General features: G+C 48.5%; 1 protein-coding gene across 2 annotated transcripts in view; it reads left to right on the plus strand.

Annotated features, from left to right (window-relative positions):
- Positions 1-25537, plus strand: part of ANO3 (anoctamin 3) — a 955742-nt gene that overhangs the window by 229468 nt on the left and 700737 nt on the right. Inside the window, exon 1 of one of the 2 annotated variants that reach the window (XM_073658057.1) lies at positions 24697-24917. The exons of the other annotated variant lie outside the window; for it this stretch is intronic. Within the exon in view, the coding sequence (XP_073514158.1) occupies positions 24872-24917 (46 nt within the window). The 5' untranslated portion in view covers positions 24697-24871. Of the gene's footprint in view, positions 1-24696; positions 24918-25537 lie in introns of those variants that run through there. 2 annotated transcript variants of the gene reach the window in all.

A 25537-nucleotide genomic window follows, 5' to 3' on the forward strand; every position in this document is an offset into this window, starting at 1 on the left:
CTGGCACAAACCCGGCGACACGGAGGAGGCACGGGCAGGAGCGGACTGAACGTGTCGGCTTCTCACTTTTTGGATTTTAGAAGGGCATGACAAATTTTGGGTGACAGTCATTACTGTTTGGTGACACTTTTAGAACCATGTTACAAGGAGAACTTTCTGTCTCTTATTCTCGTGCTGGACAGGACTAATAAAGTGGAGCAGTACGAGAAGGCCCTTGTTGCGGAATTATTAAAAAAATTCCCATCTGAAAATGCTGGCGGCTGAGGTCACAGTGTGTTGGACAACCAAGGAGTACAGGCGAGAGAGACACAAATGCAATCCAGCAGAGGCAGGGTAACACTGTCAAAGTTCTGGGACAGTTTTCTCAGACCATCCCATCGCACAGGCCCTAAGGCGCGGGGTACTCTCAAAAGGAGGGAAAAGTTTCAAAAGATGCTGAGGGGGTACCTTGCTGACCGTACCAATGTCCTCCGTGATTCCTCTGTGCCTTATAATTATTGGGTATCCAAGCTGGACACATGGCATGAACTGGCTCTCTATGCCTTGGAGGTCCTGGCCTGCTCTGCCGCTAGCGTTTTGTCAGAGCGGGTTTTTAGTGGCGCTGGTAGAATTATAAACAATAGGGACATCCGCCTGTCAACTGAAAATGCTGACAGGCTGACTCTTATAAAAATGAACAAGGGCTGGATTGGGCCAGACTTCTCAACACCACCGAATGATAGCAGCCTAACTCAAATACAGTGTCTTTTTTTGGGAGGCCTAACTCTATTCCCATGCACCTTTGTCTTCACACCCAGACATGGGTCTACGCTTGCTGATTTTGTCTATTTGCTTTTATCCTCCTCCTTCTCCTCATCCTCATCCTCTACCACCATATCACCACCATATCTACCATATCACCATATCTACGTCTCCTGCAAAATTTTTGCAGGAGTTCCTCCAAATTTTTGGCAGCCGTTGCATTAACTGCATAGGCAAACAATATGGGAGACCCACTTCCTAATAATGGGAACATTGTGTTCAGGAGGGTCTCATCTACGTCTCTTACAAAGGGCATTGGAGTGCCTCCAAATTTATGGCAGCCATTGCATTCACTACCTAAGCAAACAGTATGGGAGACCCACTTCCTAATAATGGGAACATTGTTTTCAGGAGGCCCTCCGACCTCGATGTCTCTTGCAAGGGGTATTGAAGTTCCTCCAAATTTTTGGAAGCCGTTGCATTCACTGCATAGGCAACAGTATGGGAGACGCACTTCCTGATAATGGGAACATGTTGTTACTGTGGCCCAGCTCTTTGTGTCTTTAAATTGGTATTGGGGTTTTTCTTAAATTTTGGCAGCTGTTGGACTCACTGCATACCTTATAATTATATAAAAGACCCACTCCTTTCTAATGGGAACATGTCATTACTGTGGCCCAGCTTTATGTGTCTTTAAATCGCTATTGGGTTTTTTACCACTATAGGAGCCCCTCTCCTTGATAACGGAAACTTTTTTTTACTGAGGCCCTCCTCTATGTCTCTTCAAACGGGTATTGGGGTGCGTCCAAATTTTTGGCAGCCCTTGCAGTCACTGCATACGCAATAACAGTATAGGAAACCCACTCTTTAATAATGGGAACAACAAAGCATAGCCGACTGCTGGCCCTTTAAGAATAGTAAGGGCCGCCTGATGACCCTATAAAAATAGTGTTTGTGACTTTCAGAGTTCCTCCTTCATAAATGAAACAGAATGTGTCTGATCATGTCTCACACACCACATTGCAAGATAAGGTAGTAAAATGTTAAAATGACATTTACCGGTGAATTTATTTTTCACCGTTGAAAGCAATGCAAAAGTGCAAAAACGCATCAAAAAACGCTACATGTGAAAATAGCTCAAATTGTTTAGGAGCATTTTTGGTTTTGGTTATTTATTTTACCTTATATACAAGTCATTACCCTGGAAAGGATGTTCTTTAACTTTTTTCCCAGGAGAATCCATTTTTGTTTCGTTTTGTATGTTTTATTGTGAGTCCATAAAAGTGGCGTAATACTCTGACAACACTGTTGACAGCAGTGACCTGGGAGTCAAAAATGCTTCCTGGGGTCATCCCCATGCTGTTCTCATGTCATTTGAGCACTGTTCCCATCGATTTGGGCAATTTTTAGGCCCTCTGCAGACCACTGGGGGGTAGCCACCGGAAAAATGCTCGAGTTTCCCATAGACTTACATTGGGCTCGTTACTCGGACCGAGCACTCGAGCATTCCAATTTGCTCGATCCGAGCAACGAGTGCCCGAGCATTTTAGTGCTCGCTAATCACTAGTCATTACAACTCTGAAAAAATGCAATGCAAAAAAAAAATGCAAAAATATGCAGATCCTTAAGCAGTTAAAGAACACTTAAAAACATAGCTGGAGAAATGCAAGCCTTAAGCAGAAGCCAACTGGGATAAGATGGACCAAGTTTATAAGACAATCAAATCTCTCAATATATTTAGCACATATTGAGCAGTCCATCTTGGAGAAACTGAGATGTAAACCAGTAATGAGTTATGAGCAGTGTTGAGCGAGCATGCTCGACACTGCTCGTTACTCGCCCGAGCATCTCACTACTCGGGATGTTCGGCGAGCACCGAGCATTTCCGGGTTACTCGGGCGGGAGCTCGGATCTCTGCCCTGCACATTTGGCGCTCTTTACAGAGCCAATGAACATGCAGGGATTGCCAGCCAGTCACTGTAATGCCGCAGGCATGTTGTTTGTGGGCATTACAGTAATTGGCTGGCCGCACAGTGTCACCTCGAGTATTTAAAACCGAACGCCGCCATCTTGAACACAGTCGCTCCGGAACAGCCAGTGTAGGGTCAGTGCTGCTGAGCTAGGGAGAGATTTATACTCCGAAATAGTTAGTGTAGGGTCTCTAAAGCCTGCCAAATCAAACAAACAGTCCTTCTCAGGACTAATATGCATCCCAGATATCAGGCAGGCAGGCAGCCTGTATAGGAGACGCAGTGGTTATACCAGCAAACGCTGCATTACAGTCCTGTGTGCTCCTATTGGTCAAACTCCTAAACTTATCCCCCTGTCTCAGGGGTAGAGATGAGCGGTGTTCGACTCGAACTGTTCGCCAATCTCAAATTCGAGCTGTTTTGGGCGGTGTTCGAGCCGTTCGGTGAACATGAACGATTTGAAAAAAATTCGGCTGTTCGAGGTTATGTTCGATAACTGTTCGTGCACCAAAATCATAACTGGATTTTTTCTCAGTAATGCTGAAAATTAATCTTAATACGCAGTTTTTAATTTTTTTCTGCATCTAGCTCTGAAAAAATATTTCAGCTTGTAGCAGTGTGTGGGACTTGGTCTATTAGTCCATCTATACTGACCTCCATCAGGTTGCAAATTCAATATAATTTTTTTCTGCATCTAGCTCTGAAAAAATATTTGGGCTTCTAGCAGTGTGTGGGACTTGGTCTATTAGTCCATCTATACTGACCTCCATCAGATTGCAAATTCAATATAATTTTTTTCTGCATCTAGCTCTGAAAAAATATTTCGGCTTCTAGCAGTATGTGGGACTTGTTCTATTAGTCCATCTACACTGACCTCCATTAGGTTGCAAATTCAATATGATTTTTATCTGCATCTAGCCCAGCCAATACTTTTGGCCTAATACCACAGTTTGGCCACTCAGCTCTGCTTGGTTCCCATTCATTGTTTTTTTGTGCAAACAACTCCAGAGTTGTGAATTAGTTAACCACCAAAATGAGTGGAAAAAGGCCTGCTGCTGGTGGAAAGGGGAATAGGCGTGTTGGGTAGAGATGAGCGTTGTTCTACTCGAACTGTTCGCCAATCTCAAATTCGAGCTGTTTTGGGCGGTGTTCGAGCCGTTCGGCGAACACGAACGATTTGAGAAAAATTCGGCTGTTCGAGGTTATGTTCGATAACTGTTCGTGCACCAAAATCATAACTGGATTTTTTCTCAGTAATGATGAAAATTAATGTTAATACGCAGTTTGAGTGTACAGCGGGGTGGGGGGAGGGGCAGGGGATGTATCTCTGCAGGAACAATGAAGATCTCCATTTTTTTTTCTCTTTCCCGCATTTACAGTGGGGAGGTGCAATCTGTCAGCCTATCAGCAGCGCACACACGGAGCGAAGTGCTTTTTTTCACACAAGCAAGGGCATGTGTCATTGGCAGTGTATGTCACATGTCCTTGCCCTATAAGACCAAGCCATTTTCCCCGTCGCCACCATTTTCTCACTGCTGCAGCTGCGTGTTAGACGGCACCGCTGTTGCTGTGTGCGCTATATCTTGTTAATTTCAAGCCAATTTTCGCACAAATCTACAGATAGCTTGGGAGTAGGGAATAGTTGTGATTGCAGTCCTTTTAAGGACTAGGTTACAACATTTCCTACGACTTTTATCAGGCAGGTCTGTGCTCTTAAATAGATAGATTGTGGGAGTAGAGACTAATTGTAATTGCAGTCCTTTTCAGGACTAGGTTACATCAGTTCCTATCAGTTTTGCCAGGCAGGTCTGTGCCAGTGCTGTGCAAGTTTTTTTCACAGCATTTGGCTGAATCTAGCAAAGCTAATCCTTTTTGGCCTATTGCAGAGTGAGTTAGTCAGTGGAGTAGCCTATCTGTGTTGCAAGATACACCGCCTGTGTATAGAATACCAATTTTTTTACTGCACCTAGTGAAGTAAAATCTTTTGGGCATAGCATCATTCTATTAGTCCATCTATACTGACCTCCATCAGGTTGCAAATTGAATATAATTTTTTTCTAAACAACTCCAGAATTGTGAATTAGTTAACCACCAAAATGAGTGGAAAAAGGCCTGCTGCTGGTGGAAAGGGGAATAGGCGTGTTGGGAAGGGGAAAAAAGGTTGTGTCCGTGGGGTAGGTGTTAAAGCAACAGTAACATCTGCAGAAGAAAGACCATCTTCCAGCCAAACTAAAATGTCTACTTCTTTTAGCGGACAATGTGATAAGATCCCTTTCTTACGGCCACGCCAATCGCTACAAATTCCAGATGAGGCACAAAAACAGCAGGTGCTTCAACGGATATCAAGTGCTCCTTAAAGTGGGCTCTCCTCCACATCAACTTCAACATCACAAATACTCCAGTCCTCAAAGGTGTCACCCCAATCGCACTTGCTTCCTCACAGCTCCCAAATCTCCAGCTGCCCGTCTGAGTTTGAGGTAGAACAGATGGTTGAGTCTGCAGAGCTGTTTACTCATACTATAGCCTGGGAATCAGAGGTCGACTCCAGCGCTTCTGTGAATCCAGACGAGGAAATGATCTGCACTGATGCCCAGAATCTTTATGAGTCGGATCCAGGACCAGACGCAGAAGGTTCTGACAATAATGTAGACCCTCATTCCCAAACTGTAACTCCTGTTGGTGGAGACAATGAGGAAGACGATGATGAGACTCAAATACCTGAATGGAGCGACAACTTTAGTTTTTTGTCAGGGCAGGAACAGGTTGGCTCTGAGGACGACGGGTGTGATAACGCACAGGGTGATGATGATGAGGTTGGAGATCCCACTTACTGTCAACCCACAGTCAGCCAAGAGATGAGGTCAGCAGAGGAGGTGGAGGAAGATGCTAGTGACGACGAGGTCAGGTTGCGCCTTCCTGGACAGAGACGTAGTACTGGAAGCACGTCAACAACTGCATCCTCAAACACAACTCTGCCTCTCACCACAAGTCGTGGTGGCTCTTCAGGTCGCATGGGTGCTAAGCCTTGCATAGCCTGGGTATTTTTTCAGATCGATAAAGATGACCCAACTCGTGTTATCTGTAACATTTGTCAGCAAAAGCTAAGTAGAGGCCAAAAAATACATAGTTTGAGTACTTCATGCATGAACCGGCACATGGACATGAAGCATAAGTTGCAGTGGAAAGCTCAGTGTGCTACAATGCGGCCTAGCCGGCCGGGCCAACCACCGTCTGCCATATCTTGTGCATCCGCGGCCTCTCCATCCTCTGTGACTGGGGGGACAGCAGTCACACCTGTTTTGGGGCGCAGACCTGCCACCTCTTTACCCGCAACAGCCAGCGTGATTGGCAGGTCATCATTTTCTTTGGAGGTGGTAAAACCAGCTGGTGTTGAGCGCTGTCCGACATCGATAGCACCACCTTTGGATCAAGGCAACCTAACATGTCCGCCTGCATCTTCCTCACAGACCGGCAGTTTGCCGGGGACATCCTTATCAACCCCGTCTAAGCACAATAGCCAGCCCTCGGTCCCTCAGATGTGGACAAGTAAAAGACCATTTCCTCCTAGCCATGAGAAAGCTAAGAGGTTGAATTTCACCATCTGCAAGCTCTTGGCTACAGAAATGCTGCCTTTCGGCCTGGTGGACACAGAGGATTTTCGAGACCTTATGTCCGTCGCAGTGCCCCAGTACCAGATGCCCAGTCGGCACTACTTCTCAAAGAAAGGTGTGCCTGCGCTCCACCAGCATGTCGCACACAACATCACCGCTTCTTTGAGAAACTCTGTGTGTGACAGGGTGCATTTCACCACAGACACTTGGATGAGTAGGCATGGACAGGGGCGTTACATGTCGCTGACTGGGCACTGGGTAACTATGGTGACAGCAGGACAAGGGGCTGCTGTCCAAGTCTTGCCGTCCCCGCGAGTTGTGCGTCAATCCTCTTTATGTCAAAGTTCCTCCACTGCTTCTGCCTCCTCAACCTCCTCTCGGTCTTCCACCTGCACCCAAAGCCTGTCTGGTCATGCCACAAGCTTTCTAACTGCACAGAAGGGATCCTGCACACCTCCTTACTATGCTGGCAGTAGGGCTCAACGTCATCAGGCGGTTTTTACTTTGAAATGTCTGGGAAATGTGAGTCACACAGCTGAGGAGTTGTGGTCAGCTCTGGAGAACCAATTTCATGAATGGTTGTCTCCACTGGACCTGAAACCAGGGAAGGCCGTGTGCGACAATGCTGCAAACCTGGGTGCGGCCCTTCGCCGGGGCAATGTCACACACGTGCCTTGTATGGCTCACGTGTTGAACCTGGTTGTCCAGCAATTTTTAGCCCACTATCCCAGACTAGATGGCCTTCTGCAGAGGGCACGGTCGCTGTGTGCTCACTTCCGCCGTTTGCATCCTGCAGCTCAGCGACTTACATCTCTACAGAAGTCGTTGGGCCTGCCACTTCACCGGCTAAAATGCGATGTGCCTACCCGGTGGAATTCAACTCTGCACATGTTGCAGCGACTGTGGCAGCACCGACAAGCCCTGGTGCAATACGTTCTGACGTATAGCCTGGGCCAACGAGATCCAGAGGTGGGGCAAATCACGCTGGAGAAGTGGTCTCAGATCAGGGACCTATGCACCCTTCTGCACAGTTTTGAAATGGCGACGAAGATGTTTAGTGCTGACGATGCCATTATCAGCATGACTATTCCGGTGATTTACATGCTGGAGCACATGTTAAACAGAATTCGGAGTCAGGTGGTGGCACAAGAGGAGGTGGAGGAAGTAGAGGAGGAGGAGTTGTATGCGGAAGGGCTAACATCTGCAGGGTCCAGACGGTCGGCAGCACCAAGGTGGCAGGCATGTGAGGGTGGGGGAGATGGTTTTACCAGGGCGCATGGTAGCAGCCAAACTAGTGAGGAAGGTGCAGGAGCCCAGGAAGAAGTGGAGGACGAACTGATGGAAGACTCATCAGATGAGGGAGACCTTGATCACATTTCCGTTGTGCGAGGTTGGGGGGAGAGGACAGAGGAAGGAAGCATGATTGTTACCTCGCCACCAACACAACAGGGACTTGGTGCTCCTGGATGCGCAACACACATGAGTGCCTTCTTGCTGCACTACCTGCAACATGACCCTCGAATTGTGAGAATTAGAAATAATCCTGACTACTGGGTTGCCACACTGTTAGATCCCCGGTACAAAAGTAAATTTGCAGAAATTATTCCTGCCACAGAAAGGGATGCACGCATGCAGGAGTATCAGCAGAGACTGTTGCAGAATCTTACATGTGCTTTTCCACAAAACACCAGTGGTACACGTAGTGAATCTCACAGTTCCAACTTGCCAACCGTGGGACCGTCAAGTGTTCAGCACTCAAACCGTAACAGAACCACAGTATCTGCTGGTAACATCAATTTTGCGGAATCATTTCACCACTTTTTTAGCCCATCCTTTGCAAGGCCACAGGAGACAAGAAGTCTGACACATAGTCAACGCCTAGAGACGATGGTACAGGAGTATCTCCAAGTAAACATTGAAGCCATGACTGTGTCACTGGACCCTTGCTCTTTTTGGGCTTCCAATCTGGATAAATGGCCGGAGCTAGCCACTTACGCCTTGGAGATCTTGTCATGCCCCGCAGCCAGCGTTCTGTCTGAACGTGTGTTCAGCGCTGCTGGTGGTGTGCTGACAGATAAGCGCACGCGGCTCTCCACTGATAATGTAGACAGACTCACGTTCATAAAGATGAACAAATCATGGATCCGAAAAGACTTTTCTACCCCTGTGTCATCCTGGGGAGAGTAAAAGCTTGATGATTGGTTAAAATCACCCTACCAACCATTTTAAGCTTTCAAATTACTAATCATGTTTATCTGTATCTTGGCTGGAAAATAATTTGGGCTTTGTAGCAGTGTGCAGCACTGATCCTATTAGGCCATCTATACTAAGCTCCACCAGATTTAAAATTAATAATAATTTTTAGCTGCATCTAGCCCGGAAAATAATTTTGGGGCTCCGAGATGCGCAAGACACATAAGTGCCTTCTTGCTGCACTACCTGCAACATGACCCTCATATTGTCAGAATTCGAAGTAATCATGACTACTGGGTTGCCACACTCTTAGATCCCCCAAACTTTTCGATCAACCTTTTCATTTTAATAAAGACCAAAAAAATGGTCATTTTTGAAATTATAAGCATTAGCAGGTTATTAGAAACTGAAATCAAACAGTTTTCAACTCAAAACTTTATTCTAGGTGATGTTACATTTTCACATAGGACCCCTTGTTCGAAAGGAGCTTCTGAACTCTCTCGTCCATTGAATTTGTCAGGTTTTGGATGGTTTCTGCTTCAATTGTTTTGCATAAGGACAGAATACCCTCCCAGAGCTGTTGCTTAGATGTGAACTGCCTCCCGCCATCATAGACACTCCTTTTGATGATGCTCCAGAGGTTCTGAATGGGGTAGAGGTCAGGGGAGCATGGGGGGTCACACCATAAGTTTGTCACCTTTTATGCCCATATCAGCCAGAGATGCAGATGTTTTATGTGCAGCATGAGATGGTGCATTATCATGCAAAAAAATGATCTTGCTGTGAAATACACGGTTCTTCTTCTTGAACCATGGCAGGAAGTGCTGTTTGAGAAAATCCACATACATTATGGAGTTCATCTTTAGCGCCTTCAGGGATCCTAAAGGGGCCGACAATCTCTCTCCCCATGATTCCAGCCCAAAACTTTACTCCACCTCCTCCTTGTTGGCGCTGTAGCCGTGTTTGCGTGGGGTGTCCATCAACCAGCCATCCTCCACTCCATCCATCTGGACCATCGAGCGCTGCACGGCACTCATCCGTGAACAAAACAGTTTTGAAATCAGTCTTCATGTAATGCTTGGCCCACTGGAGCCGTTTCTGCTTGTGTGAAGTGGATAGAGGAGGTCGACAGGATGGCGTATGCACAGCTGCAAACCTCTGAAGGACCCTGCATCTTGTTGTTTGGGGGACGTTGGAGGCACCAGCAGCTTCAAAAACTTGTCTGCTGCTATAACAAGGCTTTTTTGCCGCTGCTCTTTTAACCTGACGTAATTGCCTGTAGGAAAGAGTCCTCAATTTGCCCTTATCAGCACGCACACGTGTGTACTGTGAATCAGCTACATACTTCTTGATTGCCAAGACACTTCATCCTGATCATCGCACAATGTTGATTGTAGTCATGCCTTGACCTAAACACTCCACAATTTGTTGCTTCTCAGCAGCCGACACATCTTTTTTCTTTCCCATTTTGGCAGAAAATGTAGGCTGCTTAATAATGTGAGACAGCCTTCTTAAGTAGTCTTGCCTTTCATTGGACACACCTGCCAAACTAATTAGCACAGGTGTCTGCAATTGCTTACAGTGATATAAAGAGCCCTGACACACATCACCATCAATGAGTTTAACTGACAAACAAACAAATTCTTCCCTTATCACTCCTAAACACTTTTTGCATAATAATTTGGAACACAGTGTACATGTGCTTTTCCACAAAACACCAGTGGTTCACGTAGTGAATCTTACAGTTCTAACTTGCCAACCGTGGTCTGTATGGAGTTGTTCAATAAAGGGCCCAAAATTAAGATATCATAGATGGGAGAGGTCTCTATGAATAGGAATTCCTAAGTATTTGATACCCTGTGAGGGCCAGGCAAAGGGAAAGTTGGACTGGATGGAATCCTATATGGATTTGGGGAGGGAGACATCGAGGGCCTCAGACTTCGCTGCATTGATTTTAAAATTTGACCATGTAACAAAGTGATCTATTTCAGCCATAACAGTATGGATGGATATATGTGATTGAGTGATATATACTAGGACATCATCAGCAAATAGAGAGCACTTGTACTCGGTGCCTCCCACCTCAATCCACCTAATATTGGGGTTATGGCGAATTGATGAGAGCAGGTGCTCCGTCACTAGGATGTATAAGAGAAGGGACAGAGGACATCCCTGCCTTGTCCCATTGGTGATTGTGAAAGGTGATGAAAATGTTCTGATGCACCCCCTGGGCCTTGGGACACCCGGAGCCGGACCCTTTTTGGTGGATGCTGGTGGTTGTAGTCTTCGTGGCGGCGACCCGGTTCCGTGGCTCAGGGTGGTCAAACCAGTGGCGGAACTATTTATGTGGTTTTGATGTTTAAATGTCCGACTACGCCACCCGTGGATTGCGGTCAGAGTGAACCGCCGCTGCAGGGCAGACCGCTGAGGCTGGTGTTGTGGGTGCAGCAGAGCGTAGCATAACTCCCCACGGGAGGAGTATAGCCTCAGGGCAGTGTATGCGGAGGATGGGGGTGATGGTGCAGGGCAGCAGCAGTAACGACACGGAGTCAGTGATGCAGTCCAGGGCCTTTACTCACAGTTCTTATTATCCAGACCACGTCTGCAGGTAACGGCTGCCCACGTCGTACTGTGCTCACCAGGTGAGGGGCTCAGACAACTCCCAGATAACTTTGGAGCGCTTCACAGGACCCCCTTTGTGTGTCCTTTGTCTGGCCTTTCTTACCAACCCTTCTGTCCGGCTGCCTCGGGCCTCCTCTTGGTAAACTTGGCGCCAGTTTCCCTGACCCTATGTGGTGCCTTCCTAGCGGGTGTAGCGAGGGGCTGCGCCACATAAAATGTCACAGCCTCCGGTTTCTAGCTGAGGGTCGTTTCCTGCCTCCACTAGTTTCGGGGACCGGTCTCCCCCTTTGGCCTGACCCCTCCACGCAGGTGGATTCGGGCGTGCGGTGGCGACTCGCCCGTCCGCACCCCTGGGATCCCTTCATTCCTCATTCCTGGAGCGTTCTCCGCTCCTCTTCCTTCCTTCTCCCTCTTCCAGGCCTGGGCCTCTGTTACTAGGCCCGCCTCCGGAGCAGAGCTCATGCAGAGCCCCTGCTCCCTGCCACTTCTGTTCAGACTTCTCTGCACTGAACTAAGATGGTGCCCACCTTTTATACTCCCTTCTCAATGCACCCAGGAACTGCTTCCTCCCTGCTCCTGCAATACAGGGTTCCCCTTCCTCAGTGTTCCCTCCCCCCACTCCAGCCAGGGACAGGGACTGTCGTGCCCATCTCAGAGGCATATTGGTCGCCCTGCCCCACGGCAATGTGGTGTAATGCATGCAGGTGTCGGGTCCTGATCCACACTCCATCCTTACCTGAGAGTGAGATATCACACCTCTGGGTGAGGTGCAATACCTCTGTAGCAACCGAGCCCTCAGGGTGCTACAGTTCCATTTATCTTCAGCCTAGGTGACGTATTGTGATACAGGGCCGTGATTTTGGCTATAAAAGGGTCCCCTAGACCCCTACCCCAAGCTTTTTAAGAGAATCATATATGGCGTGCCAGGAGACTCTATGGAATGCTTTCTCAGCATCCAACGAGAGTATCTAATTACAAATTTTTAACTGCATCTAGCCCAGGAAATACTTTGTGCCTAGTAGCAGTGTCTGTTAAGCAAGCTACACCACCTGTAGTTTGGACACTTAATTTTTTCAAAGGAAATGCTTCGGGACCACGGGATACTCAGTGAAGAGCATCAGGAGGCACCCCAAGGCATAGGGGCTGGGATTGGCAGTAGGATGCCTTGTGGTGGACAGCCGAGCTTGATCCTTATAAAAGCTTTTTAACTGCAGCAGCTTTAGTGGATGCTACTGGAGCTGGAATTACGCGGCAGCTGGCATGAGACTTGCCCTCCAATAGATCCTTGTAAATGGATTTAAAGTGTATTCATTCAAATTAGAAAGACAATTTAAATTAAAAAGCTTAGAGCTGCCTCCACCACAGGGGGGCTCGCTCGACCCACCAGCGGACAGGCACCAGTATTGGGAGAGGGGGGCTGGCCGTCAGGGTTCACCGCGGCTCTGGCACAAACCCGGCGACACGGAGGAGGCACGGGCAGGAGCGGACTGAACGTGTCGGCTTCTCACTTTTTGGATTTTAGAAGGGCATGACATGCCTATATCTGTGTCTCCCCCTCCTTTTACTCCTCCACCTCTTTTCTTTTCGCATGACTATATGTACTTGTCACTTTTCCATGTGTTAGTTGTGTCTTCTGAGCAGTTTGTCAGGTTTTGGACACCTTTGAAGGTGTTTTCTATGTGTTTCTATGTGTTTTTGTTTGCCTGCCATTGGTTTTAACGGTGTTCGAAGGTGTTCGACGAAAAGTTCGACGAACAGTTCGGCGAACACACGGGTGTTCGACGAACTGAACCGAACTCGAACACTACGGGGGTGGCTCAACACTAGCGATGACGCCATCATTAGCGTCAGCATCCCACTTGTCTGTCTTTTGCAACACTCTCTGCAGAGAATTAAAGAGGAGGCATTGCAGCCAGAGTATGACGAGATGGATTAAGAAGCTGTAATGGGCGATTACACACAGACCAGCCTCATCTCATCCCAACGTGCATTGGGGGACAGTGAGGGAGAGGAGGAGGAGGAAGAACAGGAGCTGGTATCATGCACTGTAGACGGTAGTACCTGTACAACTGTCATACAGTCGGTTCAGCATGGGTGGCCTGAGGACAGGGGGGAGGAGGAGGAGAGCATGGTCAGTCGTCATCTTGGTGAGGACATGGAAGTCTTGCCCGTTACCAGTCTGGCACGCATGGCTGACTTTATGTTATGCTGCCTTAACGGTGACCCTCGCGTTGTCAAAATGTTGGGTGACAGTCATTACTGGTTGGTGACAATTTTAGACCCCCACTACAAGGAGAACTTTCACTCTCTCATTCCTGAGGTGGAGAGGTCTACAAAAATGGGGCAGTACCAGAAGGCCCTTGTTGCAGAACTGTTAAAAAAATTCCTATCTAAACACGCTAGCGGCAGAGGTCACAGTTCGTTGACCAACCAAGGCGTACAGCCGAGAGAGACGCAACTCCAAACCAGCAGAGGCAGGGGAACACTGTCAACATTCAGGGACAGTATTCTGAGACCCGCCCAGCTTACAGGCCCTGAGGCGCGGGGTAATCTCACAAGGAGTGGAAAGTTTCAAAAGATGGTGAGGGACTACCTTGCCAACCGTACCAGCGTCCTCCGTGATTCCTCTGTGCCTTTTAATTATTGGGTATCCAAGCTGGACACTTGGAACGATCTCGCTCTGTATGCCTTGGAGGTCCTGGCCTGCCCTGCCGCTAGCGTGTTATCGGAGCTTGCTTTTAGTGCCGCTGGGGGAATTATAACTGATAAGCACACTCGCCTGTCAACTGACAATGCTGACAAGCTGACCCTTATCAAAATGAACAAGGGCTGGATTGGGCCAGACTTCTCATCACCACCAAATGACAGTAGAGTAACATAAAGTCAAATCCACTGTGTTATTTCGGGAGGTGTATTCCCATGCACCGCTTCACACCCACGCATAGGTATACGCTTCTTCATTTCCGCTGTTTTTTGCTCTTCTCCTTTTTCTCCTTTTCCTCACCACCACTATACCACCAGGGTGACTGTGGTCCGTGTTGTCAGCATTGCAAGTTCCTCCATCCTAATTTTTGGCAGCTTTTGCTTGGAAGGCATAGGCAAAGACTATGGAAGACCCACTCCCCAATAATGGGAATAATGTTTTTAATATGCTGTACTGCATGGCTCTTGTAAGGTGCATGAAAATCATCTTGTTAAGCTACTGCAACCTCCACCACTTTTCACAGGGGCATTGATATTGTCTTTTTATTCCACTTCGACCTCCAAGTCTCCTCCAAAGGGCATTAAAACCGTCTTTTTATTCCACTGCGACCTCCACGTCTCTTCCAAGGGGCATTAAAACTGTCTTGTTAGGTTACTGCCACCTCCACCACAATTCCCAGGGGCATTAAATCCGTCTTGTTAAGCTACTGCGACCACCACCATTCTTCCAAGGGGCATTAAAACTGTCTTGTTAAGCTACTGCGACCTCCATTACTTTCCCAAGGGGCATTAAAACCGTCTTGTTAAGCTACTGCGACCTCCACCACTTTTCCCAGGGGCATTGATATTGTCTTTTTATTCCACTGCGACCTCCCCGTCTCTTCCAAGGGGCATTAAAACCGTCTTGTTAAGCTACTACGACCTCCACGTCCCATCCAAGGGGCATTAAAACCGTCTTGTTACGCTACTGCGACCTCCACTATTCTTCCAAGGGGCATGAAAACCATCCTGTTAAAAGCTACTGCGACCTCCACCTCTTTTCCCAGGGGCATTGATATTGTCTTTTTATTCCACTGCTACCCCCACGTCTCTTCCAAGGGGCATTAAAACCGTCTTGTTAAGCTACTGCGACCTCCACCATTCTTCCAAGGGGCATTAAAACCGTCTTGTTAAGCTACTGTGACCTCCACCACTTTTTCAAGAGGCATTTGTCTTTTTATTCCACTGCGACCTCCACCATTCTTCCAAGGGGCATTAAAACCGTCTTGTTAAGCTACTGTGAGCTCCACCACTTTTCCAAGGGGCATTGATATTGTCTTTTTATTCCACTGCGACCTCCACCATTCTTCCAACAGGCATTGCATTTCCTCCTAATTTTAGTCAGCTTTTGCTTTTCAATGCATAGGCAAACACTAAGGGAGACCCACTCCCCAATAATGGGTAGAAGGTTTTAGTATGCTGTAATCTACGTCTGTTTCAAGGGACATTGCAGTTCCTCATAATTTTTGGAAAGCCTTCCATTCACTGCTTAGGCCAACAGTGTACAGGAGACCCAGTTGCTATAAATGGAAAAAACGGTTTAGTTAAGGCCCTCTGACCTCCATGTCACTTCCAAGGGGCATTGGAGTGCCTCAAAATTTTTGGTAGGCATTGCACTCACTGCATGCCCTATAACTGTGTAGCTAAACCGCTCCTTTTGGTAGAGAAACATATCCTATAAGACATGTGTGGTTGAAAGGCCTGATATTGATGTGAATGGTCCCTGTTCATCTTGCTCTTTCTCCTTTGCCACCACCTCATCCATTATTCATCACCTGAAGCTTTGTTTTAATAGGAGTCATAGAACTGGGATAGTAGCAGGAAAACATCCAGCAATCCTCGGAGGAGGTAGGATATGCGCCAAAACGCTGACTACCTCAGGCCTAGCCGCTACTACATATGTAGCACCCTGAGGATTCGGCTGCTACAGGGGTATTGCACCTCAACCCAGAGGTGTGATATTCCACTCCCGGGTAAGGATGGAGTGTGGAACTGAGCTCGGTAGGCTGCATGCACTACACACATCCCATTTCCGAGGAGCAGACCGACGGTACTCCCACTTAGAAATGTGCAGGTACGACCGAGTCTGTTCCTGGCTGGAGTGGGAGGGGGGTGGTACATCCCAAGTAGTGTAGGGGCAGATAGGGGGAGCAGCCTGGGTAAAGATAGGAGCTCATTGGGTGCTGGTCACCTGAGCTCACACATAGAGGGTGTATATAAGGTGGGCACCAACTAAGATCAGAGTCAGATGCAGAGAACAAGTCAGATGCAGAGAACAAGTCAGCAAACAGAGAAGAAAAGAAAGACCCAGAGAGAGAGAGGAGAAGAGAAAGAGAGACCCAGAGGGGGAAACAGCAGAAAAGGACTCCAAGATCCCAACTTAAATCCCCGGGTGAAGAGTCGGCACAGGGTACCGGATCCCAAGCTGGTGGGGGCAGAAAACACACCCTAGCCAGAGACCGGAGACCGTGGGCAGCGTTTGCCACGGTCACCCATCACATCCACCCCGAAGGCACACCACATGAAGGGTCAGGGAACCCAAGGCCAAGGGTGTCCCAACAGAAGGCCCGAGGGAGCTGGACCTAGGTGGATCACTGGTGGGGGACGGCCAGAGAACGGGACAGAAGGAGAGCTCAGGGCCACGCTCCGGACTTGTTTGGGGGTTGGCTGGATCCAGGACCTGGTGGACGCAGCACGGCTCGGGTGGTCACTCGAAGCTGGAGTGACCGGTACAACATCTGCAGTAAGTAAACACCCTTAACTGCACAACCCGACTCTGTCTTCATTGCCGTCTGCACTGCACCACCACAACCCCCATCCTCTGCACCTGTCCCCCCTGAGGCTATACCCCTCCCGTTGGGGGTTATCCCACCAAGCTGCGCACCCACCATCAGCCTCAGCGGACCCTGCTGCAGCGGCGGCCACAGTGACCGCATCACAACGGGTGGCGTAGTCGACACAAAAGAACTCTTAATAACATCTGTAGGACTGCCACATAACACTGAGTTTGACGCCCTGGGCACGGGCCGGGTCACAGCCGCTCGGAGACTACAACCCCCCATCTGATCCGGTGCCGGGTATTCCCCTCAAAAAGGAATATGTCCCAGGGGGCGCGTCAACTTTGGCGTAGTCGGCGGGATTACGTGCCCGCAACACCCGGGTACTGCGTGCCTGAAGAAAAGTGCAAGTTTACCTCAGAAAGAAGTCTCCCGCCGGTTCCGGAGGGTCCACGCCATCGGACCCCATCACAGGTCGTTTCCCGCCGATTGTCCGCCATTTCCAGCTTGTTCCCGCCATCTGCAGAGTTTCCCGCCACTGGGCGACGCTTCCCGCCAAATCCGAAGATTTCCCGCCTTGGAAGAGCAGCGGACGCCATTATGGGCGTGCCAAAGGAGGGCAAGAGGCCACCTCCCATCGTGGGCCAGGACAGAAAATGGCGCCAAAAGTGGAAACCGCCCCCACCAACAGAGACTGTGATGCTGGAGGTGTCTGTCAGCGTGAAAGAACTACCCCTGGAGCTGACAGTCACCGAGTTGCCCCGGGACCGCCCTCGAAGTGGGAGGAGACGAAAGAAAAGAACGAAGATGGGTGTCGCTTGGAGCAGTCTGGAGCGAGCGCACCCGGAGGCAAGAAGTCTAACGAGGAGTAGCGGAGGAGCTTACCCGGATATGGAGAGAAAGCAGAACAGCACCGGCCCGCTGGCCAGGAGTCTGCTAGAGACCAAGGAAGGAGAGCAGAGCAGCACCGGCCCGCTGGCCAGGAGCCTGCTGGAAGAAGAGCAGAGCAGCACCGACCCGTTGGTCAGGAGCCTGCTAGACACCACGACCCCACTAGGCCTAGTGGAGGTCCTTGCACAGCTCCCCCGAGACCGGGAGTGTGCACAGACTGCCCTGGAGGGCCTCGCACGGAGGATGGCCCGGGTACAGCGCGAGATATTGGCGGAATGGAGCCGGGAGATGGCCCAGCAAGCTGAGACCAGTCAACGGAGCACGCTACCCTGGAAGAGGAAGCAGACCGCCTCTGAGGATGGCGCGGGAGGACCAAAGGCTGAAGACGGCGCCGAGAAGGGAGCCGAACGCATGGAGGCAGGTAAAGGGGACGCCTATACCCCAAGCCGGGAAACCGCCCACCTGCCCCAGCTCCCCGTCGCAGAGCCCGAAAGTCCCCCTGCTGTGCCCGTAGCCGCCATGTCACCGCTATGGACTAGGCCCCGACCGGAAGCCGCCGCAGCGACCCCTGTGACGTCACGCGCCTCGACCCGGAGCGTGACAAAGCAGGAAATACCACCAGCCTGGTCGCAAGGCCTAGTACCCCCGGGCGCCGCATCATCAACAGCGCCCCCTACCTCCGCGGAGCCTCTGGCCTGGCCGCAAGGCCAGGTAGCCCAGGGTGCCGCCGTCCTAACGGTGCCCTTCACCTTCCAGGTGCCCCAGGCCTGGCCGCAAGGCCTGGGCAACCCGGGCGCCACCACCACCGCGCCCGCACCCGTAAAACCAAGGGTGCCACACCTGGGGGAGGACTTGTTCAGCCAGCTCACATGGCCGGACGGGCGGCCCTTCATCTGGCCCGAAGAATACCATGAGCTGGAACGGCAGCAGAGACTAAGACCCCTGGATGAACCCCTGATTCCGGCTCCGAAGCCCGTGGCACGGATCTCGCCCCCGCTAGCGGAAGCACAGTTTGAGTGGGACCCCACCGGAGAAGATCTAATGGGGTTCACTCAGGAAACCAGGGCAGCTGCAGCAGAGCGCGCTGAGTGTTGCCGACAGCAGCTCGAAGAGTTCGCAAGGGAGCGGAGAGAGAGGCGGGTCCGGGAACAACAGGCCCAAATAAGGAGCGCCGAGCAGAAGAGCCGGACCAGGAGGGACCCCCGTGCAGCGCATTGTCCCCGCACCATCGGGACAGTGATCAAGTTCAACCAGCAGCATGGGTGGGGCTTCATCCGAGACAACAACACCCCCGGCGACGTCTTTGTCACGTGCAGAGACGTGGAGTCCCATCTGCCGGAGGGGCACAGAGGTCGTGACCTCTACATCGGAGACGAGGTCACCTTTACCCGGCACAAGTGTGCCAAAGGACCTTATGCCCTCCACGTACACCGCCTGACGGAGGAGGAGTTGCAGTGCGAGGAGGAGGAGCAAGAGGACCCGGACGGGTCTGAAGTTACAACCAGCTACAAGCGAAGAGCAGGAGGAAGACGCCGTTGAGTGCGGCAGAGCAGTAGATGTAAATAGTTACCCGACCGGGTACCAAAGAAACTGTTGCTACATATATATAGTCCCCGTTGGGACCAGTATGAGTGAACTTTTTACCCGTTATTCCGTAATCCATACCAGGCTGAGGACTGTGAGCAGCCATTCCCTTCCCTTTACCTGTCCGAGGACTGAGAGCGGCCAACTTCCCCTGTATATAGTTGCGCTTCCTAAAGCGCCCCCTACCGGTTTTATAGGAAAACCATTTTTCTAGAAAGACTGTCGCACTTTGCCCGGTCAACAGTTGCCCAGTGACCGGAGGAGGAGCCAGAGGCGACGAGAATGTTTTATTTGCTAATATATGTTGTTTTATATGTTTATGAAAAAAAAAAAAAAAAAAATGTATGTTTGGTGTTTATGTCTTACAGCCCGAGGACGTGCTGTAATTTACCAGGGGGGAATGTAGCACCCTGAGGATTCGGCTGCTACAGGGGTATTGCACCTCAACCCAGAGGTGTGATATTCCACTCCCGGGTAAGGATGGAGTGTGGAACTGAGCTCGGTAGGCTGCATGCACTACACACATCCCATTTCCGAGGAGCAGACCGACGGTACTCCCACTTAGAAATGTGCAGGTACGACCGAGTCTGTTCCTGGCTGGAGTGGGAGGGGGGTGGTACATCCCAAGTAGTGTAGGGGCAGATAGGGGGAGCAGCCTGGGTAAAGATAGGAGCTCATTGGGTGCTGGTCACCTGAGCTCACACATAGAGGGTGTATATAAGGTGGGCACCAACTAAGATCAGAGTCAGATGCAGAGAACAAGTCAGATGCAGAGAACAAGTCAGCAAGCAGAGGAGAAAAGAAAGACCCAGAGAGAGAGAGGAGAAGAGAAAGAGAGACCCAGAGGGGGAAACAGCAGAAAAGGACTCCAAGATCCCAACTTAAATCCCCGGGTGAAGAGTCGGCACAGGGTACCGGATCCCAAGCTGGTGGGGGCAGAAAACACACCCTAGCCAGAGACCGGAGACCGTGGGCAGCGTTTGCCACGGTCACCCATCACATCCACCCCGAAGGCACACCACATGAAGGGTCAGGGAACCCAAGGCCAAGGGTGTCCCAACAGAAGGCCCGAGGGAGCTGGACCTAGGTGGATCACTGGTGGGGGACGGCCAGAGAACGGGACAGAAGGAGAGCTCAGGGCCACGCTCCGGACTTGTTTGGGGGTTGGCTGGATCCAGGACCTGGTGGACGCAGCACGGCTCGGGTGGTCACTCGAAGCTGGAGTGACCGGTACAACATCTGCAGTAAGTAAACACCCTTAACTGCACAACCCGACTCTGTCTTCATTGCCGTCTGCACTGCACCACCACAACCCCCATCCTCTGCACCTGTCCCCCCTGAGGCTATACCCCTCCCGTTGGGGGTTATCCCACCAAGCTGCGCACCCACCATCAGCCTCAGCGGACCCTGCTGCAGCGGCGGCCACAGTGACCGCATCACAACGGGTGGCGTAGTCGACACAAAAGAACTCTTAATAACATCTGTAGGACTGCCACATAACACTGAGTTTGACGCCCTGGGCACGGGCCGGGTCACAGCCGCTCGGAGACTACAACCCCCCATCTGATCCGGTGCCGGGTATTCCCCTCAAAAAGGAATATGTCCCAGGGGGCGCGTCACATACATGCGCTTGCATTCCAAGAGAAAAAGCAGATGCTAACTTCTATCATCATCATCATGCGCCTCACCTTGGCACTCTCAACTCCCCTGATGGAGAAGCCAGGGCCCACCGGAGGAGTCTGCTTCTCTGGTGGGCTCGTCCAATGCTGCCCTACAAGCAGGCCCAGCTATGAAACGTGTGGGGGAACTTCCAAGTAGAAATAGGGGCAGCTGGGGACCGTTTATGGACACCCGTCCGCCCCCAGGTGGCTGGGGACCGTGTGTGGACACCCGGCCGCGGGGCGGCTGTGGACCGAGTATGGATACCTGGCCGCCCCCTGGCAGCTGGGGACCGAGCGTGGACACCCGGCCGCTGGGTGGCTGGGGACTGAGTATGGATACCTCGCTGCCAAAGCAGCCATGAGGTAGTGGCCAGCTTTGGCCTCCTCCAAACTAAAAGGCCCCATTTCAAGTGCAAACAAGCTAGCAGTATTGTATTGTAGCCTTGGTGTTGGTGGGTGGCAGGCTGCATACTTGCACTTGCATTGCAACGAATGGGGCAAGTACAATTGAACACTGCCCTGGGACAAGGACTTGCACGGGGATAGTTGCAAGTCTGCATCTTCTGATGCGGCAAGGATCACTTCTGATGGGCACACTTTTAGGCAGTGACTTGGGTGTCAGAAATGCTTCCAGGGGTCTTCCCCATGCTGTTCCCATGTTTTTTCAGCACTGTATGCATGTGTCACACAGCACATGGCCAGATAAGATTGTAAAATGTTAAAATGACATTTCCCGGTGAATGCATTTGTCACGGTTGAAAGCAACACAAAAGTGCAAAAATGCATAAAAAATGCTACTTGTGAACATAGCCCAAGGTGTGGAGGAGTATTTTTGTTTTTGGTTATTTATTTTACCTTATACACAAGTCTTTACCCTGGAAAGGAAGTTCCTTGACATATTTCACAGGAAAACCTTTTCAGTTTCGTTTTTGAACGTTTTATTGTGAGCCCGTAAAAGTAGCTTAATACCTCTGACCACGTTGTTGACAGCAGTGACCTGGGGGTCAGAAATGCTTCCTGGGCCGATGCCCATGCTGTCCCCATGTCTTTTGAGCACTGTCACTATCGTTTTGGGCACTTTTTAGGCTTTCTACAGACTGCCGGGGGTGCCGCCACAAAAATGCTTGGGTCTCCCATAGACTAACATTGGGCTCGTTGCTCGGGTCCAGCACCCGAGTATCACGGTGAGCTCTGCCTGAGCTTCAAGCACCCGAGCATTTTAGTGCTCGCTCAACACTAGTTATGAGCTATTGTATATTTTATTTCTAATTTCCACCAATTTTTTTTCATAAATTATGTCAAAATTTTCAGGTCGTAGTTGACCTAACCACTCCCACTATGATCTCCCTACTTTTTAGAAAAATTGCCAGATCAGTATAAATTTTGAAACAGTTACAAACTTTTGCATGTAGAACACTGGTGTATAGATCTTTATTAATTCCACCATAATTTCTCTGTGAATGCCACTGCAGAGTTCTCACCCAGTGCTGTCTCTCTTATTTTTCATGTGTTATTCTTCTCTGTAGCTTTAGCATGGTATCCTGAAGTCACATCATTATTGGTCTCTATGATTGCCCTTGGGAAGTCTCCAACTTAACCCCATTTAGGAAAGGTTGACAAGGTCTCTTTCCACACAGCCCATACTGTAAAGAGACCTTCTCTTTAGGGTTGAGGTATGTTTTAAAATATCTAATGTCTACAATATATAATAATATCTAAACCTCATTACCACAGATTGTTCATTGACACTAGTTTAGTGTTTATACTAAAAGTACCTTTTCTTTGCTGATGATTAAACAGACTTTTTTGTAGATACAGCGTATGGTCTCTGCTATTAGAAGATCATTATCAGGATCTTTAGATTGACTTTAGATAGATATATATATATATATATATATATATATATATATATATATATAACATAAATATATATATATATATATATATATATATATATATATATATATATTAGCCAATCACCACAAAGGCTCCTTTCTTTTTTTACACAGTATCTATTTGTCTTACTAAAAGACTTGGACACATGACATCCAAGCACTATGTTTAGCATGGAGGTCTACCTTTGCTAGCATTCTAGCAAATTACTTTCACGTAAGCAATTTACTTTTAGATTTCTATTATTCTTTACATTTAGCATTCAGGTATAATTCATATGCAGGAGCATAGCTAAAGATGAGTTGAGGACCTGTGTCAGTTGGAGAGGGATGACAAAAATCCACCTTCTTTTTTGGTCAGGGTAGATTTTTGGGCAAAAAATGGCTAGACGACTGGGTTAGAGAATCATCAAAATTGGAGCTCCTGTAGGGTATTCCATTGTTCTAGTTTGTGTTTGATATAACTTGTCAAAAGTATTCCAGTAATACAGCTTACAAGCTCATGGATGCCCAAGGCTTATTATGGTAGAGTTTTTATAATTTGGGACAGATTACTGGTCTGTTTCGTTTGTCACTATTACTATTTGCTTCATATGTCACTTTGTTTTTACTTTGAACCTCCCACGACTGCTCCAGTGTCATCTGCTTCTGTCACCCAGCACTAACATTTGCTCTCTGCTGGCAGTGATAGTGATGGAGGAGATGTCACGGTCACTCTGTCTAGGTAACACAGACATTGTACTGCCATATATTAGGATACTTCAGACCTCTCTTGTGTTGTTAATGTGGAAATCATGTTCCTGATTTGGCTTTGTCATGACCTTACCTTATCTGTGTTCCTGTCTGATTCTGACCCTGACTTGTCTGGCTCCACTATTGACTGGCCTTCTAGTATCACACCATGACTTCAATTCTGACTTTGGGTTTGTCTGTTATTTCTGACCCTCTTCATATTGACCCAATTTTATTGGATAATTCTTGTCACAGGCTCGGTCCTCTTGCCAGCAGCTACTCTGTGGATGCAAACCAGGAGGCCCCATATTTAAGTCCAAATCTTTTGAAGGGATAAAATTTGAAGGCTGAGGTTCCTCTGGGATCTGTTTGATAGAATGGCTTGAGTCTGTTGAAGGTAATCTTTTTGGGCTGACAGCTTCTGACAATCTTTACACTGTGTTTGTCACAATGCCCAGCTCGATCTTCTAAGGAGTCAAAGTAGACTCTGAATCTTTGCTACTTGGATGGCAGTCAGCCATTCGCATTTGACCCTCTCAGTTCATTCTGAATTGAGTGATAAGGGAGTCTCTATAACCTTTCACAGAAGGCACAAAATAGACTGCATGCTTGGGCACTTATTTGGATTCGGTAACACTTTTTTTTCATTTAGGTAGCCCTATCTCCGACTTTCCATAAAATAAAAAATGCATTCTGAATAAACTGTAATGAAAATAGCACTGCACTGTAAATTAAAAATACCTTTCGGATTAATCAAAAGTAGAATATCAATAATAAGAATTGCTCCAGCAGAGATATTAGTTATAGCGAGGTTGTATAAGAAGTTGTATAACTTGTTTGTGCAGAAAAATTACATTAATGCAAAAACGGTTTGTTTAATGCCAATTAATCAAATATTTTTTCCTATAATTACCAAAAATGCTAAAACAAAATCTGTTTCTAGGACTTGTCGTATGTTATTTTGCCTGTATTATTAGACATCAGATGAAGCGATGATAACTGTATATTCATGACGTCTTTATACACATAAACGCCATCTAGCTGACAATATAGGTGTAATATTGGCTTATACTTTTATGCCACTGTTTTTCATAGTTTTGTACTATACTAGGAGCACATGTCCATCAAGTTCAACCTTTCTCAGACCCAGATATGTAATGTTGTAGGATGACATACTGCAGCATGCGATGGGGGGAAAAAAAAAGAGCAATGCTGTGAATTATCCTTCAAGCAACCGCTAAGGGGAGTCTATAGCCGGACCTCCCTCCATGGTTACTATGACAACATAAGGGAGCACTGTCTACCAGGCGAAGTGTTCAGCTAGAGCAGGTGTCGTATTCCATATCCAGCTCTCCGAGTCGCGGGATTCTAGAAGTGGTGATCCATTTCCCTCTATTTCCCATGCACTGTCAGACTGATTCCTTCTCATAAACGCTGCTCAGATCCTCTAAGAAGATGGTTCATCACTCCGGCTCTATACAATGCTTTAAGCAGCAGAAAGGTCAGTGGGATTTTCCTTTTCTCCTATGGTGTGCGTTCTGCATGTCCTTGTGCAGCATGTGCTACTGATGCTGATAATTGCAGGGAAGCCAGTGTAATGCAGATGTGTGGGAATTCATCCTCCTCCCCAGCCCATAGTGTGGTCCTAAGGAAGAGGCAGCTGCTGCTATTCTGGATGATTCGCTGAAACTTATGCAATGACATTATTCTGCAATTAAAACTTACTGCATTGAAAGTTCTGCAAGCCGACACACTGTGCGGTCCCTACTGTGCGCTAGATCTGGTTAACCTGTTCACGGCTGTGCAGCCTTGGCTTTTGAGGGTTTAATCTAATATGATACCCCTCCGAGTATGTTTACTTTTTAGTAGTCCATCATTTACATGTGTACATGTAGGGCTATGCGTTGTGTTGTATGTTCACCTACGTCATATTAAGAATGACGATGGTGTCAATAAATGGTCTGTAATTTACTGTTTTACTATGTACAATAAAAGTAATAATAGCAATAACAATAACAGTTGTTTTATTGGTAGTGTTATAATTTTTAACGCTACATTGCTTCCTATTATAACGACGAAAATAATGTATTGTTTGTAATTATTACCTGACTTACAATATGT

Source organism: Phyllobates terribilis, unplaced genomic scaffold, assembly GCF_046119375.1.
Source record: "Phyllobates terribilis strain yellow unplaced genomic scaffold, ASM4611937v1 Scaffold_13__5_contigs__length_258822181, whole genome shotgun sequence".
In the NCBI taxonomy this organism is placed as follows: Eukaryota; Metazoa; Chordata; class Amphibia; order Anura; family Dendrobatidae; genus Phyllobates; species Phyllobates terribilis.